Here is an 18,648-nt window from a genome sequence, read left to right as displayed (position 1 = left end):
GAAACGAGCCCAGATCCATTTAAAACTCTTTAGACTGCTGGCAAACCAGCCAGCTGGGATCTACTTTTGTCACACTGTAATCATCCTTCCTGGCTTTGCTGCATGTGCAATGCTCTTTCTACTGTGATCAGATTCCAGACTTTGAGGTACAGTAACAAAGAGAAAGGGATGTTGTGCATATTAAGAACATTAAGAACATTAGCATCGATTGCCGTGTTACTATATTTTGAATGTGCCAGGGGCCAAGTTGAAATATGTAACAAAACATACATTTTATGCTTATGCGGTGTTAAACAAGAAGCATTGGCTCTCTCCTGAGGAAAAAAAATGCCTGCTCCACATCCTGCACTGATCCATCTCCTCTACATAAGAAAACAGGTACAAAGTGATTATGAGTACACTACAGTGAGAAATGTTACTGTACAACCCATGACTGCTGTAATGCACAGTGTTAGAAGACACTTGTGCATATTATTGTAAATGAACCTAATAATGATCTCAGTATTTCTGTCTGTGTCCTGATCATTGCTCCCCTATCAAATACATTTTAAACACATTTATGTATCTTTTACTGTACATATTCGCATTAGGTTTAAAATCTGGATCTATTACTGGTTTGTACTGTTATGGGTTGCATCATATTACTATCCATCTACTGTATAGGCCATTACGAAGAGCTATTATCACAGGGCAAAGATGATACCGTACTTCGGCTGCACGCATTTCTGACTGGATGCATTAGAGCCTGTCCAAACTGGTCCACACTCAACCTCACAGAAAAGCAACTGCAGTCATACTCACGGGGTTCCAAAATAAATGAAACCTCTCCTCCAAGATAAAACATACAAACTAATCAAGCTGCTATAACTACTGCTGCATACAGTAAATTACATGCATGAGCGCAAAACAAGGCAAGTTAAAAGTGTAACATCGTGCATAACATAGACCCAGTCTTTCTACGTAATCTATGTCAGAGACTAGAGAGGAAACAGCTAAATTGCACGCGGTTGAGCCGAGCCAAGCTGTGTTGTGTGAGGGTACGTGAGGGGTGATTGCAGAACAGCGTAAGTATAGGAACTTTTACAGCTCACTGTGTGAGGGGAATACATCATTTTGACAGCGTGGAATTGACCAGAAATATCGAGCATGAGTTATGCTGCTCACCGCCTCTTTCTACCAAGACCTAGAGCGGGAAAAACAATGTTGGTCTTGAGCTTCCACAAAACACTGTGGCGATGTTCCAGTGTCAGTATAGCACATGAATCTGGCAGCAGCCCTGCATTGATAAGTTTGTTATTATAAAGTTGACCCATTTCTGCAGACACTGCAGCGGTATTATAAATTATAAATGACAATAAACTATAAATTACTATAACTATACAGTATGTTTCATGGCCTTGTTGACCCTGTCAGTGCTCATGAGGAGGAGGTTAGCATAAGCTACAACAAGGTATTATGTTAGTGGCCTAAACCAAATGTATCACACACAGATGGAACAGCCAAGAATTGCTTTGTGAATCACAACAGATTAACAGTGTCGTGTAACATATACTGTAAAACCTGGCCTGATTTAGTGATTCAGAAAAAGGCCCCATTCACTCCTTCACCCTTTGACCTACAGGGATAGAAGGGATATGTTACCTCCGCTGACCGTAATGAGGTAATAATGCTGCAGAGTGAAGAGACACTAGTAGTGGAAATAAGGGAGGAAGAAGAGGGCTCCTGAAACACTGAATGTTAAGGATGGTAATCAAAGTATTTCCATGCATAGACAACGCCTGCTGTGATGCAGCACCACCTCCAGCCCCACAATGCCATCAAAGTCCATCACTGCTGCACTTTCATTTGTTTTAATCCAGTCATTAACACTCAGTAAAGCACCAAATGTGTATTATTCCAATACTCACAACAAAATAATCAAATTAAATATAGATCACACCTGGCTATGAGAGTTCTATACTTTGATGTTGTCTACAATATTTGTTTGAAAAGAACATTTTCTCTGGAAAATATGCAATAAACAAACCAAATGGGGAAAATTGTATATGATTGCCCATCCAATGATAAATATCTAGATAAACTATTGATTGTGCTGAAATTGCAGTGGCTTGTGAAAGCTGGAGTTTACTAAATAGGCAGAGACTGTGTTGATTCATAAAAACTGCACACCCTTGCAATATTTGTGATCAAGGATGGATAGAAAAAATTTGTATGTTTGCAAATTTGAAAATTTCTAGAGGGACTGTTTCAATTTCAACACCAGCCTAGGGAGTTTCCTTGTCCTACTTAGGGCCAAGCTCACTGTTGTTCTGTGCTGTGCCTCACGCTGTTTCTTGAGTTTCGCTGTGCTGTGAGCCAAAGCTCTGTAAGGTTAAACTATCTGACAGCTCCATTTTCCCTGCAAACAACACATCCTGGGGCTGATTTTCGCATTCTTAATGGTGTGAATTTTCACATGCTCCATTTATGTTGATCACACGATTACACTTGGTTATGTGGCGTTTTCGTGGCTAAGCACTGGGGGACAGATTAGAGGTAATTTAGGGAAGTGAGAGAGATGAAAGGAAGAAGTAGGTGGGCGAATGCGTGAATATCTAAATATATGGATCTTAATGGTATCTGCTTGTGCTTTGCTTTAATCTTGGATTTAATCTTAGAGTGTGTTATATTTATGTGAATATCCATTGTTACATCTTGATTTTTATCCCTATGCGCAGGAATATGTTGGCATCTTGGATACACACAGTCTCCTTAGTATTGCTCCAAATACTGACTAATGACTACAGTATATAGGTTACATTCATACACACATACAGTTAAGAAATATCTGTTCCACATCTGTTTCCACGGACCACTAAAAATAAATGTTCAACTCTGCTTAAATAATTACGCTAAACCAAAGAGCAAATGGTGTCAATGTTCAATCAAGAAAAATGTGACGCAGCTGCAATAAAAACTTTTTTCCTTGTCTCTCAGCTGCCTCACTCTCAACCGGAGCTGCAGCTGTGTAGTAGTCTATACAGTACTGGGACAAAGTTATGTTACTAGTACTGTATGTGTCTTAATTTAATAACTAGTATTTTCAGAGGAAATCCTATTTCCGGGAAGCGACAGTCACAGAAGTCTGCAGGGCACAGTATGGTTCTACATCAGTTTGCTTCAGCATTTTCTCTGTGCCTCAGACTGGTGAGCGTGTGTGGAGTTCAAACTGAGAAAAATAATAAGGTAAAGTCGCAGGTCAAAACAGAATAAGGGCAGCAATAACACATGCTAAAAGATTAGCACACACAGAAGACTCCAGCTCTAGCCTCATTTTACAAATCCTTTCATGCAAATTAGGTCAGCAGCGTTTCTGCATCCTCCTGGGGTAGAAGAACTCTTGAAAAACAGCATCAGGTGGAGAAATAAAGAAAGGATGACTTCTTACTATGCCTGATATGAGATAAGGGAAACCATAACAACTACTTTGGACCTCGCTGTTTTAAAATGTGTAAGATATAACTACTATGACATACACCTAGTTAAAACTACTGTGGTTCAAAATCAAAGCAGTTATGGCATTAACAAGTACCAGAACAGGCAATTCAGGCCAATAAGCACAGTTTTGTAATGCCAGAACACACTGCCAAAATGTATTCTGACTAAAGGACAGGGGCTGACAAATCGGTCCATTTACTGTACAGTGTGAGCCAGCACAGTTCAATAAGGACATAATTTCATATGTGCAAAGAACATGTTGAAATTGTACTTGTCTGAATATACATTTGACAATGGACTGGATATATGAAAATATCTGGTCAATGTTTGATTTCTTGCCATTGAAGCTCCATTCCAAGTCCTGGCCTGTGTAGCTGTCCAGAACAGGTCCAGCCACTGCAGTTTACCTACACTTAAAAGCTATGACAGATGGAGAGAGAGGACATTGTAGCCTGGCCATGGCTTATAGGGGGGCCCAGTGAATAACAACAGTGGAAGCCAGTGTCTTTGAAAACTGCAAATCAAACATACATAATGCAAAGTTCACCTCAGCAGTGAGTCATATGGTAGGAGAAAGAAGAAGAGTGTCACATGACTGGGAAATAGGTAATGATGAGGATTACTCAAACTACTTACTTACTAACTTCATATGATAATACTCCCATGTGCTAGTCCAAGTAGTTTCTGTACACCTGGGGGGCTAGCTTTTATTTAAATGAAGCTGTACCATCACTGTGTACGGACCTATTAAGGCTGTACCTTTAAGTGAATTAGTCCATATCAGCAGATGGTTGCAAACAGTAAGTACATACATCACATCTGGGTGTGCATCTAGTTTCTTCTTTCTTATATATATATATATATATATATATATATATATATATACACACTCTATTCTCACCCTCCGCGGGTGGTCTCATCCACTTTCCAAGCTCGGGTCCTCTACCAGAGGCCAGGGAGCTTGAGGGTTCTGCGCAGTATCCTTGCTGTTCCTAGGACTGCACTTTTCTGGACTGAGATTTCGGATGTTTTTCCAGGGATCTGTCGTAGCCACTCCTCCAGTTTGGGGGTCACAGCCCCCAGTGCTCCGATCACCACAGGCACCACTGTGGCCCTCACCCTCCAAGCCTTCTCCAGTTCTTCTCTGAGCCCTTGGTATTTCTCTAGTTTCTCATGTTCCTTTTTCCTGATGTTGCCATCGCTTGGTATTGCCACATCCACCACTACGGCTTTCCTCTGCTCTTTATCCACCACCACAATGTCTGGTTGGTTCGCCATTACCATTCTGTCAGTCTGGATCTGGAAGTCCCACAGGATCTTGGCTCGCTCGTTCTCTACCACCTTGGGAGGTGTTTCCCACTTTGACCTTGGGGTTTCCAGTCCATACTCCGCGCAGATGTTCCTGTATACTATGCCAGCCACTTGGTTATGGCGTTCCATGTATGCTTTGCCTGCCAGCATCTTACACCCTGCAGTTATGTGCTGGACCGACTCTGGGGCCTCTTTGCACAGTCTACACCTTGGGTCTTGTCTGGTGTGGTAGATCTGGGCCTCTATGGCTCTGGTGCTCAGGGCCTGCTCCTGTGCGGCCAGGATGAGTGCCTCTGTGCTGTCCTTCAGCCCAGCCCTTTCAAGCCATTGGTAGGATTTGTTGAGATCAGCCACTTCAGTTATGTTCCGGTGGTACATCCCGTGCAAGGGCTTGTCCTCCCATGATGGTCCCTCTTCCAGCATCTCATCCTCTGTTCTCCACTGCCTGAGACATTCACTCAGCACGTCATCTGTCGGGGCCTTATCCTTGATGTACTTATGGATCTTGGATGTTTCATCCTGGATAGTGGCTCTCACGCTCACTAGTCCTCGGCCTCCTTCCTTGCGGCTAGCGTACAGTCTCAGGGTGCTTGATTTGGGGTGGAACCCTCCATGCATGGTGAGGAGCTTTCGTGTCTTAACATCTGTGGTCTGTATCTCTTCCTTTGGCCACCTTATTATTCCCGCAGGGTATCTGATCACTGGCAGAGCGTAGCTGTTTATTGCCCGGGATTTGTTCTTGCCATTGAGCTGGCTTCTTAGGACTTGCCTTACTCGTTGGAGGTATTTGGCTGTTGCCGCATTCCTTGTTGCCTGTTCAAGGTTGCCGTTTGCCTGTGGTATTCCAAGGTACTTGTAATTGTCCTCAATGTCTGCTATTGTTCCTTCTGGGAGTGAGACCCCTTCTGTGTGGATTACCTTGCCTCTCTTTGTCACCATCCTCCCACATTTCTCAAGCCCGAATGACATCCCGATGTCCGAGCTGTAGATCCTGGTGGTGTGGATCAGCGAGTCGATGTCTCGCTCACTCTTGGCTTGATGTCATCCATGTAGAGGAGGTGACTTATGGTGGCCCCGTTCCGGAGTCGGTATCCATAGCCAGTCTTGTTTATTATTTGGCTGAGGGGGTTCAGACCTATGCAGAACAGCAGTGGGGACAGTGCATCTCCTTGGTATATGCCACATTTGATGGATACTTGGGCAAGTGGCTTCCCATTGGCTTCAAGTGTGGTTCTCCACAACCTCATCGAGTTTGCAATGAAGGCCCTTAGAGTTCTGTTGATGTTGTACAGCTCCAAGCATTCAGTGATCCGTGTGTGGCATTGAGTCATAGGCTTTCTTGTAGTCGATCCAGGCTGTGCACAGGTTGGTGTGTCGCATTCTGCAGTCTTGGGCGACTATTCTGTCTACCAGGAGTTGGTGTTTGGCTCCTCTGGTATCCTTACCAATGCCCTTCTGTGCTTCGCTCATGTATTGACTCATGTGCCCACTTATCTTAGCTGCGATGATGCCTGACATGAGCTTCCATGTTGTGGAGAGACAGGTTATTGGCCGGTAGTTGGATGGGACTGTACCCTTTGAGGGATCCTTCATTATCAGGATCGTTCGCCCTTCGGTTAGCCATTCAGGGTGAGTCCCATCCCTTAGCAGCTGGTTCATTTGTGCTGCCAGGCGCTCATGGATTGCAGTGAGCTTCTTTAGCCAGTAGGCGTGGATCATGTCAGGGCCAGGTGCTGTCCAGTTTTTCATACCTGAGACTCTATGTTGGATGTCTGCCACTGTGATAGTCACTGGATTCTGTTCAGGGAGGTTGCTGTGGTCTTCCCTCAGATCCACCAGCCACTGTGCATCACTGTTGTGTGATGCCTCCCTTTCCCATATACCCTTCCAGTACTGTTCAGTTTCCAGCCTTGGTGGGTCTGCTCTGTTGTTATTACCCTGCCATTGAGAGTACACTTTCGCAGGTTGTGTTGCGAACAGCCGGTTTATTCGTCTGGCTTCGTTATCTCTGGTGTATGTCTTTAGGCGGCTGGCCAAGGCTTGTAGCCTTTGCTTGGCAGTTTCGAGTGCTTCAGGTATGGTCATCTGGCTGTACCTCTTGGGCATTGGTCTTTTCATTGCACCTCTCTGGGCCTCTGTCATTTGGCTCACTTCCCTCCGAGCTGCCTTGATTTTTGCCTCCAACCTTCGTTTCCATGGTGGGTATTGTTTCTCATGGCTCCCATGGTTGCTCTTATAGCCAAGCACCTCTAGGATCACTGATGCTGAAGCGTATATCAGCTCATTGGTTTCTGTGATTGTTGTGGTAGGGATCGCTCTCAATGCTGCGTTCACATCTTCCATGAGACTTTCTGATGGTACTTCACTTAGCCGTTGTAGTGGGGTTCGGGGTTGCCTGTTCAATCTCGCCATGATCTTATCTTTCAGGTCAGTCGCTGCCTCGCTCAGCGTATCTGTGCTTATTGGGGCTTCGTACCCAATTTCCGGTTGGGGAGATGGTGAAACCTCCCCTCTGACCTGGCGTCCTGGCTCCCCCTTGCCGCAGCATTTGTGTTGTATCTCGTCAATCTCAAGTTGTGATAGCAGTTGCCGTTTGTGGATGTTGGAACACTGAGCTACTAGTTGCTTCGCCGTCAGCCTTGAATGTGGGTTTCTCCGTTCCCATTCACCGCACATTCTTTGCATGTAACCCCTCTGACTAGGGTTACTTGAGTAGTAGCATTCCAACAGAGCCTTGTTCTCGCATCTCAGCCAATTCTTTCTTGTTCCAGTAGCCCACTTCTCGCCAAGGTGCTCTGGTTCCCCAGCTATCCAGCGATAAGCATCCAGTGTGGGTCCTTGGGCAAGACCCTTCAAGCTACCGCCTACCTCATATCATGAGAGACAATGAACCACATGAGATACCGGCTCAGACGTCGCCCGGTCTAACAAGGTCTGCGTCAGGTGCTGGGGAACCAGAGCACCTTGGCGAGAAGTGGGCTACTGGAACAAGAAAGAAATGGCTGAGATGCGAGAACAAGGCTCTGTTGGAATGCTACTACTCAAGTAACCCTAGTCAGAGGGGTTACATGCAAAGAATGTGCGGTGAATGGGAACGGAGAAACCCACATTCAAGGCTGACGGCGAAGCAACTAGTAGCTCAGTGTTCCAACATCCACAAACGGCAACTGCTATCACAACTTGAGATTGACGAGATACAACACAAATGCTACGGCAAGGGGGAACCAGGACGCCAGGTCAGAGGGGAGGTTTCACCATCTCCCCAACCGGAAATTGGGTACGAAGCCCCAATAAGCACAGATACGCTGAGCGAGGCAGCGACTGACCTGAAAGATAAGATCATGGCGAGATTAAACAGGCAACCCTGAACCCCACTACAACGGCTAAGTGAAGTACCATCAGAAAGTCTCATGGAAGATGTGAATGCAGCATTGAGAGCGATCCCTACCACAACAATCACAGAAACCAATGAGCTGATATACGCTTCAGCATCAGTGATCAGTGATGGCTATAAGAGCAACCATGGGAGCCATGAGAAACAATACCCACCATGGAAACGAAGGTTGGAGGCAAAAATCAAGGCAGCTCGGAGGGAAGTGAGCCAAATGACAGAGGCCCAGAGAGGTGCAATGAAAAGACCAATGCCCAAGAGGTACAGCCAGATGACCATACCTGAAGCACTCGAAACTGCCAAGCAAAGGCTACAAGCCTTGGCCAGCCGCCTAAAGAGATACACCAGAGATAACGAAGCCAGACGAATAAACCGGCTGTTCGCAACACAACCTGCGAAAGTGTACTCTCAATGGCAGGGTAATAACAACAGAGCAGACCCACCAAGGCTGGAAACTGAACAGTACTGGAAGGGTATATGGGAAAGGGAGGCATCACACAACAGTGATGCACAGTGGCTGGTGGATCTGAGGGAAGACCACAGCAACCTCCCTGAACAGAATCCAGTGACTATCACAGTGGCAGACATCCAACATAGAGTCTCAGGTATGAAAAACTGGACAGCACCTGGCCCTGACATGATCCACGCCTACTGGCTAAAGAAGCTCACTGCAACCCATGAGCGCCTGGCAGCACAAATGAACCAGCTGCTAAGGGATGGGACTCACCCTGAATGGCTAACCGAAGGGCGAACGATCCTGATAATGAAGGATCCCTCAAAGGTACAGTCCCATCCAACTACCGGCCAATAACCTGTCTCTCCACAACATGGAAGCTCATGTCAGGCATCATCGCAGCTAAGATAAGTGGGCACATGAGTCAATACATGAGCGAAGCACAGAAGGGCATTGCTAAGGATACCAGAGGAGCCAAACACCAACTCCTGGTAGACAGAACAGTCGCCCAAGACTGCAGAATGCGACACACCAACCTGTGCACAGCCTGGATCGACTACAAGAAAGCCTATGACTCAATGCCACACACATGGATCACTGAATGCTTGGAGCTGTACAACATCAACAGAACTCTAAGGGCCTTCATTGCAAACTCGATGAGGTTGTGGAGAACCACCCTTGAAGCCAATGGGAAGCCGCTTGCCCAAGTATCCATCAAATCTGGCATATACCAAGGAGATGCACTGTCCCCACTGCTGTTCTGCATAGGTCTGAACCCCCTCAGCCAAATAATAAACAAGACTGGCTATGGATACCGACTCCGGAACGGGGCCACCATAAGTCACCTCATCTACATGGATGACATCAAGCTGTACGCCAAGAGTGAGCGAGACATCGACTCGCTGATCCACACCACCAGGATCTACAGCTCGGACATCGGGATGTCATTCGGGCTTGAGAAATGTGGGAGGATGGTGACAAAGAGAGGCAAGGTAATCCACACAGAAGGGGTCTCACTCCCAGAAGGAACAATAGCAGACATTGAGGACAATTACAAGTACCTTGGAATACCACAGGCAAACGGCAACCTTGAACAGGCAACAAGGAATGCGGCAACAGCCAAATACCTCCAACGAGTAAGGCAAGTCCTAAGAAGCCAGCTCAATGGCAAGAACAAATCCCGGGCAATAAACAGCTACGCTCTGCCAGTGATCAGATACCCTGCGGGAATAATAAGGTGGCCAAAGGAAGAGATACAGACCACAGATGTTAAGACACGAAAGCTCCTCACCATGCATGGAGGGTTCCACCCCAAATCAAGCACCCTGAGACTGTACGCTAGCCGCAAGGAAGGAGGCCGAGGACTAGTGAGCGTGAGAGCCACTATCCAGGATGAAACATCCAAGATCCATAAGTACATCAAGGATAAGGCCCCAACAGATGACGTGCTGAGTGAATGTCTCAGGCAGTGGAGAACAGAGGATGAGATGCTGGAAGAGGGACCATCATGGGAGGACAAGCCCTTGCACGGGATGTACCACCGGAACATAACTGAAGTGGCTGATCTCAACAAATCCTACCAATGGCTTGAAAGGGCTGGGCTGAAGGACAGCACAGAGGCACTCATCCTGGCTGCACAGGAGCAGGCCCTGAGCACCAGAGCCATAGAGGCCCAGATCTACCACACCAGACAAGACCCAAGGTGTAGACTGTGCAAAGAGGCCCCAGAGACGGTCCAGCACATAACTGCAGGGTGTAAGATGCTGGCAGGCAAAGCATACATGGAACGCCATAACCAAGTGGCTGGCATAGTATACAGGAACATCTGCGCGGAGTATGGACTGGAAACCCCAAGGTCAAAGTGGGAAACACCTCCCAAGGTGGTAGAGAACGAGCGAGCCAAGAACTTGTGGGACTTCCAGATCCAGACTGACAGAATGGTAATGGCGAACCAACCGGACATTGTGGTGGTGGATAAAGAGCAGAGGAAAGCCGTAGTGGTGGATGTGGCAATACCAAGCGATGGCAACATCAGGAAAAAGGAACATGAGAAACTAGAGAAATACCAAGGGCTCAGAGAAGAACTGGAGAAGGCTTGGAGGGTGAGGGCCACAGTGGTGCCTGTGGTGATCGGAGCACTGGGGGCTGTGACCCCCAAACTGGAGGAGTGGCTACGACAGATCCCTGGAAAAACATCCGAAATCTCAGTCCAGAAAAGTGCAGTCCTAGGAACAGCAAGGATACTGCGCAGAACCCTCAAGCTCCCTGGCCTCTGGTAGAGGACCCGAGCTTGGAAAGTGGATGAGACCACCCGCGGAGGGTGAGAATAGAGTGTGTATATATATATATATATATATATAGATAGAGATATAGATATATATAGATATATAGTATATATATATAGATATATAGATATATATATATATATATATATATATATATATATATATATATATATATATATAATATATATATATATATATATATATATATATATATATTCCACATGCATTACAGACAGATCTTAGGCACAGATACAGTGTGCCTGCTTTGAAAAATGAGGCCAGTGTTACTTGGACACCTATTTTCAGCACAACCTCAAAGACCCATTTTTTTACCAAAATACCAACATTTCACCTACCACCTGGCTCATGCCACAAACACATACTGTATGCTTGGTTGCACGTTTGCTATTGTTAAGTGTGTTTTCTGTGTCTAGATCCTAATAAATGACAATAAACGAAACGTTAAAGTCAGTAACAGCTGCAGTGCTATCTGTTTATGTAACAAGCCAGCTCATTGGTCACAAGTCTACAGGACCAATCAGCAAGGTTAGGATGTAATTACTGTACTTAAATACCTCTTTTGTACCCCAGGTAAAATATTAGCTATATATTTTTTAAATATTTAAAATAATAAATCTTTTTGTTTGAATAATACGTCAACATTAATGACTGATTTTGTTTCAGTTTTACTACATCACCACTGTAAGTCATGCATACGCATCCTACATTCCCACTGCCTCCTGTCATCCACAGCTACTGTAAGTACAGTAATACTCCACAGTAGGCCTCTGTAGTAGCTTTCAAATGATAGGGATGGAAAACTTTTAATTGGTTAAAGGCTGCTTACCAGCCAATACTGTAAAATCATTTTACTTTATAAATAACTTCTCATAAGAACATGAAGCACAGGAATCAATCATTTTTAAGAGTATGAAACAGTGAGAGTGTGTGCATTCGTATTTGCAACGTATGTGTGTGGGAGGATTCTCTGGAGGATCCATTAGCACTAACAGTCAAACAAGATGACTACAGCAGAGCTGGTGCTAATGCATAGAGAGGTGCCTGCATCCCTGGGATCTGTTCAAGACTACAGTATGTGATGATTCAAGAGAAAAAGATGATAAATTCACCACAGGCCAATCCTAATATGCTACAAGCAAAAAAGTCTATTTCTTACAAACCACTATCAATTCAAGTCATGTCTGTCCTAAATGAACATCAACATAGAGAGTAAATCATAACTCATTTCTGTCATGTCAATCCTTTACCTAGGGATAGAAATGCAAGTGTTTTTGGCCTTTAAATAGAATAATGAAGCTAACAAAAATCAATAATGCATTACAAAAGAACTGGCAACAACTGGATGTATATAAAGTGCATGATCTAACGGAACAACAATCTATTTCTTTAAAAGGTCAGTGAGCTATAAAGTGTGCCCACAACGACCCCCCTCATTCTTCTCTGGCACTATAGTCAGTCATATTTTCCCAGTCCTTCAGGGAATTATGACCCAGAAGCCATGAAAAAGCCTTTTAGACCTTTTCTCAGTCTAAGTAATCACTTTATTAGTGACAATAAGATGAGTTTGTGCTGTTATATGGATCCAGAGGGTGTGATGAAACTTGACTCTGCTGCAGAGTAACAATATAATAAAAAGTAGATGGAGGCTAAGAATCAATATGATATATGCTCAACCTGTTTGCCTGTTTGAAATGAATTAAATGAATTTATGAGACTTTTAAGTGATTACTAACTAGAAATGAATGATATTGGCAGGTAAGGTTGGGTCTAGCTGTTTACAGCACACTGTAGGGACACTGTTGCCGTAACAACATATGCCAATGTCCACTTACACTGTATGTGTTATCTAAGGCTGATAGTGGAATAGAAAGTACTTCAGAAGGTCAATGGCAAGGGTGGGAGGAGCTGATAGATGTTTAGCAGGAGAGGGGCAAAGCTTTATATTGTGCCACTACTGCAAATGTCACAGAGAAGGTAAAAGAAATGCAGCTGCACCAGAAGCGTAGAAAGAGGCAGGTTTAAAGAAAAATAGGTAAAAGAGACAGACTCAACAAAGCAAGGGCCACAGTAATATGCAAAACAGCAATTACGTGCCAGGCTGCATGTTGATTTCTTTCTTTCCCAGTGAATTTGATTTTCAGAAGTCCTACTCAAACAATCTGCCAGAAACCTACAAAGCATTAATTAAACTTTAACAAAAGACGGAAATGTTATTGTTATTTGTGATTGTAACTTTAACAAGATACCTCTGATTTTTGATGACAAAGAATCCATTGAAGGTGCACTGTAAACATGTATAAACCAAATGAAGCTATTAAAAATGCAAACAGAATCAAAAAGACTGTGGCCATTTTTGCGAGTATGTATTTTGCAGTATCATCATTGCAACAGCACTGAGTAAACAGATAGAGACATGTGTGAAGGTCTCAGCTTATGTACAGTTACTGTATCTTCTGCAATAAGTCATTAGAAGTTACCAAAATAGTTCCCATAGAATCCACATTTACTTGATTTCCCAGTGCATTTAAAGTTAAACAGCATGTATTTACAACCCAAACATGTGTAGCTAATACCATTAGAGCTTCCCTCTATGTCTGCTCTCTTAATATTATTAGGGCTGATTCTATACTTTGACCCAGCTATCAATATCAATCATGTTAGGGTTGCTCACAGCAGCCAGCCTTTGTCCGGGATGTGATCTGCTTGCTACTTATTACAGCCCGCAGAGGATAATGTTTCTTCTCCAGTCACAGCTAAAGCAGCAGTTCAGTGTAGAGCATAGCAGGGTTCTCTAATTGATACTGCGGCCACTGCTTACTGTACACAGCTGGTAAGCACACACAGAAAGTCATTTTAAGCCCCATTGAGGGGCTTACCAGGGAGGAAGTGCTGCACCAGTTCTAAGACGTGTGGGGATATATATATATATATATATATATAAAGTATAAAGTATATAAAAAAGTCCAGATAGTTGAATATTGGAGATCTTAATTATGAGACCTTTGATATTTCCATTTGGCAAGAGATACAGTATGACAAATCTTGCAAAGCCGTGCCAGATCTGTTGCCTCTAATCAACCTACAGTAGGAACAACTGTGTCCAGCAGAGAGAGTTAAAAGGTAAATTATGGAACCTCTCTAAAAAGCATTTAGGTCCAGTTGTGTGCACATGGTTGAGCAGGAGCTCTGCAAATTTGCACCAAACGAGACACGTGGATAATCGTGATTCCATATTCCCCCAACTCTTCACCTGAACTCAAAAGGCCCACTTAACCCCACTGCCTCTCTGGTCAGTGCTTGTGTGGTTGGCCTAAGTGCCTCTCAAGTGTCCTCAGGTTTAGTTCAAAAGCCTCTTTGCTCAAGCAAAGGGTCTCACAAGTACCCTGCTGGCTGTCCTGCAGCAGGTAGGCCTTAGCTATACAGCACTGTCTCCAGCCAGCTACTTTAAATCATGGGGAGTCACGGATATGACTATCATTGCAATTACTGTTTACTTTACCAGAGATTAATGATGGTAATAAAAATCTAAAGATCTAGTGCCCATTAATATCTAGCAACAATCAGGTGACAATATTTGCAACAGCTGTTGAAAGGATCCAGCTATTAAGGTGTCGTTCTGTACTGTAGCTACGTGACTCTAAAACCCTTTCAAGATTTTTACTGTGATGTCACTGAAGGGGGCCAGGCTTTGTTCATAGCGGTTAACATGCCTTCTAAATCAAACAGTGGTAATAAAAAACACCTGCTTTCGTCAGAAAATCTGACTTTAATATTGTTTTTTTAAGCCGCAGCAGCTGCAGTGACCTATTTAAAATACAAGAGGAAAGACAGGTGCTTATTACTGCTTGGGCAAAGTAAAACCCTCTAACCCCCTTTTTCCCTCCAGTCTTCTATTATACGTAAAACCACTCAAACCTTGTCTGGATCACAGGTGCACAGTACCCACAGTATTACATATTCCATGGAAGTTATTAAGCATGTGCATTTGGCTTGTTTTTGGCAGTGGAATTACTGAACGATAAAGGTCAAAGAAGAAAACTATATTAACAGGAAAAATGTCACACAACATCAGCGGTGAGTAGACAAGTTGTATGAAATGTCAAACTGCACAGCTGAAGAACAAAACATATTCCTTCATGCTCACTGTATGTCAGCTCAAAATTGGAAGCTGTCATCATGAAAACTGCAGAATGGCCATTAAAGGGTGACTGTGATCTGAATTAAAGGTGGCCTGGCGACCTGTCCAGGATGAGCCCCACCTCTCGCCCTACAGTAGTTTAGGGAGAGCGGCCCCTACGGGGACGAAGCGGTGGAAGGTTCATGGATGGATGAATGACCTGAAAGCACGCTTCCCAGCATCTGTCTCTAAAAGTTATTTAGCCTTGGAACAGCATTGTTTTTAATTTCTGTTTAAATTTCATAATGGCCTGAATACCAGCAATAGCTACTGTACCACACAGTGTAACTAAGCAGTAATGCTGGTAGGTTCATGGTTACTAGCATAACAAAAAAACAGTAGAAGTAGATAATTCTAGTACAAATGACTAGTGAATTCACATAACTTGATAAATTGATTGACTGAAATTAAACATTTGTGTTTAATTTGGTTCTTCATAGTCTGGACTAAATTATTCATTATTAGTTTTAATTGCACTGGAGTTTAATTGATGATCAATACCTAGTTAGTGTGTGTGTGTGTGTGTGTGTGTGTGTGTGTGTGTGTGTGTGTGTGTGTGTGTGTGTGTGTGTGTGTGTGTGTGTAGTTTGTGCTGTGCTGCATGACTGAGGCAATAAGATGTGATGGTTATGATAGGGGTTCTAAAGAGCCACGTACCTACTGTAAATGAGGCTCAGCGAAGTTGCTGAAGTGCAGTATAGGGATGAAATCCTGTTAACCCATATATGTTCAGTGAAAAGTTACCAGCAGGGGATCTCTTTGAGCTTGGTCCCTCCACACGCAGGTGGCCTTGCTATCTCAGTAAAGGACATTCACTGTGGGTCAGTCGCCTCGGCTGTCTCCAACTCGCTCTCAGATTGTAGCGGTGGGAATAAAGGATCCCTCTTACTCTCCCAAGGGGCTTGAATAGACTTACAGTTTTTACCTGGGCCTTCTGGTCAATCCCCTTCAGGGGCTGTGTCTTTGAGTCAGCCTTCAATAGCTGAGAAAGCTAAGTTGTTCAAAGCGAGTGGGTTGTTGGTGCACAGTGGATTGCAGCTTGTCGTGTGGCGCATTAGGTGTTGACAGATGGGAGGGAGGGCATGGGACGCTGTGGGGAACCAATGATTTATGGCTGGGCCTGGGACATTTAATGGGGTGTAAGTGCTGAGTCTGGAGGGACCATGATGTAAGGACAACTGGAAAATGGAGAGAAATAAATAAAAGAAAAAACTGAAAAACAAAAAGGATGCTCTTGCAAATCTGATCACTAATCATACAAGTAAAATCCTCTTGGATTAAACAGGTGTGCAATTATATCAACGCACTGAGAACCGCGTGGCTGTTACCAGGAAATCAAGTGCTCCTCTTAGAGTAATCAGAAAATCTATAGAGTCTAACACCAAGATAATCAAATGAAGGGAAACATACAAATTATTGATTGAAATTTCGCTCAATGATATTTGCATGTTAACAACATTTGTGTGGCCGCCGACCACAGTGAACATAACAAGATGAGGGGAAACAAGAAGATAGAAATCACGCGAGCGCGAGACGGAGTAGGAACAAGGCGCCAACAGCCGGCCTCAAAGCAGTGGGCATGCTCAGGTAATGCCACACCAACATCACACAGTACGGAAGCTCCAGGCGCCGGCTTAACCTCTTCCCCTGCAGCGCTGCCATGCTTCACATCACTGCAGGCACTGTATGCTGTGTACTTCATAACTCCGCTGTGCCCTTTAACAAAGGAAATAATCATTTCTATGACATTTGATACTTCATTTATCTTCAGCAGTAGCTACTGTAAGACATTCAACAGCATCAGATCATAATCCATTTTTTTGAATTTTCAAGAAACAGGGTGAGCCAGTGGCCCTAAGAGGGACACACTTGGCCCTAGAAAACCTTGTCAAGGTAAATTTGGCTTCCATGTACATATCTGTTACATCTGCAGCCCTCAGCCGGTTTAAGGTGATAGACAGTCAAGCACATCAGAGGAGCTACGGTGGGAGAAAGATCTATTTTATTCCACTCTGATTCTCCAATCCAGTCTTGGGTGACACCGCTACCCTGTCAGAACAGTGACACCCGAAACAGCAGCGGGCCTGTGTGTGTTGCAGTGACACTGTGCGGTGGCAGTATCGGGTTTGGCGCGATACAAAGTGTTTGTGCGGAGGCTTCTAGACAAGGAGATAAGAGAGAGACAGCGAGTGTGGGCAACGACTGGCTCCGGTGTTTATGCATCCAGACGATTCTTCTTTTGGAGGAGATGACAGCCACGGGGCGTCGTTCATTAGCGCTCAGACGCAGACGTTCCAGCCATGATATAGCCGTCCAACGACAAAAGAAACCTGCGTACTGTACTGTACATGTACATCATTAGTTGACGGTGTCTTGATTGTGTGGGGAAAAAGAAAACTTTCATAGCAATTCATCAGCTGGCTTGTCTGCATCTTCTCCCCCACTGGGTTCTCCCTCCTCCCATGAATGTCAAGGAGCTTTCACCGAATTTGGACTGTCCGAACAGCACTTCTATTTTTAAGTATATAATGGCCTTCAGCCCAGGGGTTCACTATCGATCCCCGCCTGTCAATGAACTATGTTCAGCAACTTTATCCGCCCTCGCCGGGCCCATTTTTATTTATTTTTTGCTCTGACTTCCTTATTTTCACCACTAACACGGTAGCAGCTAAACAGGGACTTATGTAAACAGTGCGAGCAAGCACATAGAACATTTGACGGGGTGTGTGACCTGTCACCCCGCTTGAGCTCAGAGCATTTGCCACGGCAACTCCCGGTGGAGCTGTGTGAGCAGGAAGGCCATCAGTCTCACCCCTAATGATCATCCTACCTCACAACCTCCGTTTAGTTTTATGTGCCACATCCAACTAACAGTGAGATTAGTGCGCTCGCTATCACACTCCCTAAATCCTTCTCCCCGCTGCTCGCAGGCCTGTCGAGCTGTCCCCTTTCACCTGCCATGGCTCCTGGCTATGGCTATATTCTGCCCAGCCTCCCTTGACCCAAGATGGTTATGCATTACTCCCCAGATCAATTGATAGATTGGCCCTGTCTGAGCTACCGTAACTAAATCAGCTGCTCCTGATGATTCAGCACCAGCCAGGGAGCTGGGCCTGCTGTCACCAATCACAGATCACCAGCGGCTCAGACAGGTATGGACATTCTCCTGTCACTTGAACCTAATTTATTGCCGGCTACCACATTGATTAACCTTGTGCTGCGGTTCAAGCTTCCTATAAAATTTGTGTGTTGGGAGAGGGAAGGGGGAGTGACTGAATGAAAAGGGGAGAGGAAAAATAAATGCAACTGGATGTTTACATTTCTTCAGTAAACTTGGAACAAAGGTCTTTTAGTTTACAGCCAAAAGCAACTTTGTCACACTGGCAGCTGGTAGCGTTTACTGCAGAATATTTTTCACACTGAGTGGGAACAATTCTCCCCAAGATCCATATTCAAAAATGATTTGAGACTCAGTGGTTATTTTCCATCAGTGGTCATATTTAGGTAATCTCTGACTAACCTAATTGTATAG

General features: G+C 44.5%; 1 protein-coding gene across 6 annotated transcripts in view; it reads right to left on the bottom strand.

Annotated features, from left to right (window-relative positions):
* ctnna2 (catenin (cadherin-associated protein), alpha 2) overlaps positions 1 to 18,648 on the bottom strand; it is a 212,535-nt gene that overhangs the window by 142,949 nt on the left and 50,938 nt on the right. The window contains exon 8 of one of the 6 annotated variants that reach the window (XM_029159653.3): positions 16,594 to 16,832. The exons of the other annotated variants lie outside the window; for them this stretch is intronic. Coding sequence (XP_029015486.1) covers positions 16,815 to 16,832 — 18 coding nt within the window. The 3' untranslated portion in view covers positions 16,594 to 16,814. Of the gene's footprint in view, positions 1 to 16,593; positions 16,833 to 18,648 lie in introns of those variants that run through there. 6 annotated transcript variants of the gene reach the window in all.

Source organism: Betta splendens, chromosome 1 (assembly GCF_900634795.4).
Source record: "Betta splendens chromosome 1, fBetSpl5.4, whole genome shotgun sequence".
NCBI lineage: Eukaryota > Metazoa > Chordata > Actinopteri > Anabantiformes > Osphronemidae > Betta > Betta splendens.
This window is presented reverse-complemented; position numbering and strand designations above follow the sequence as displayed.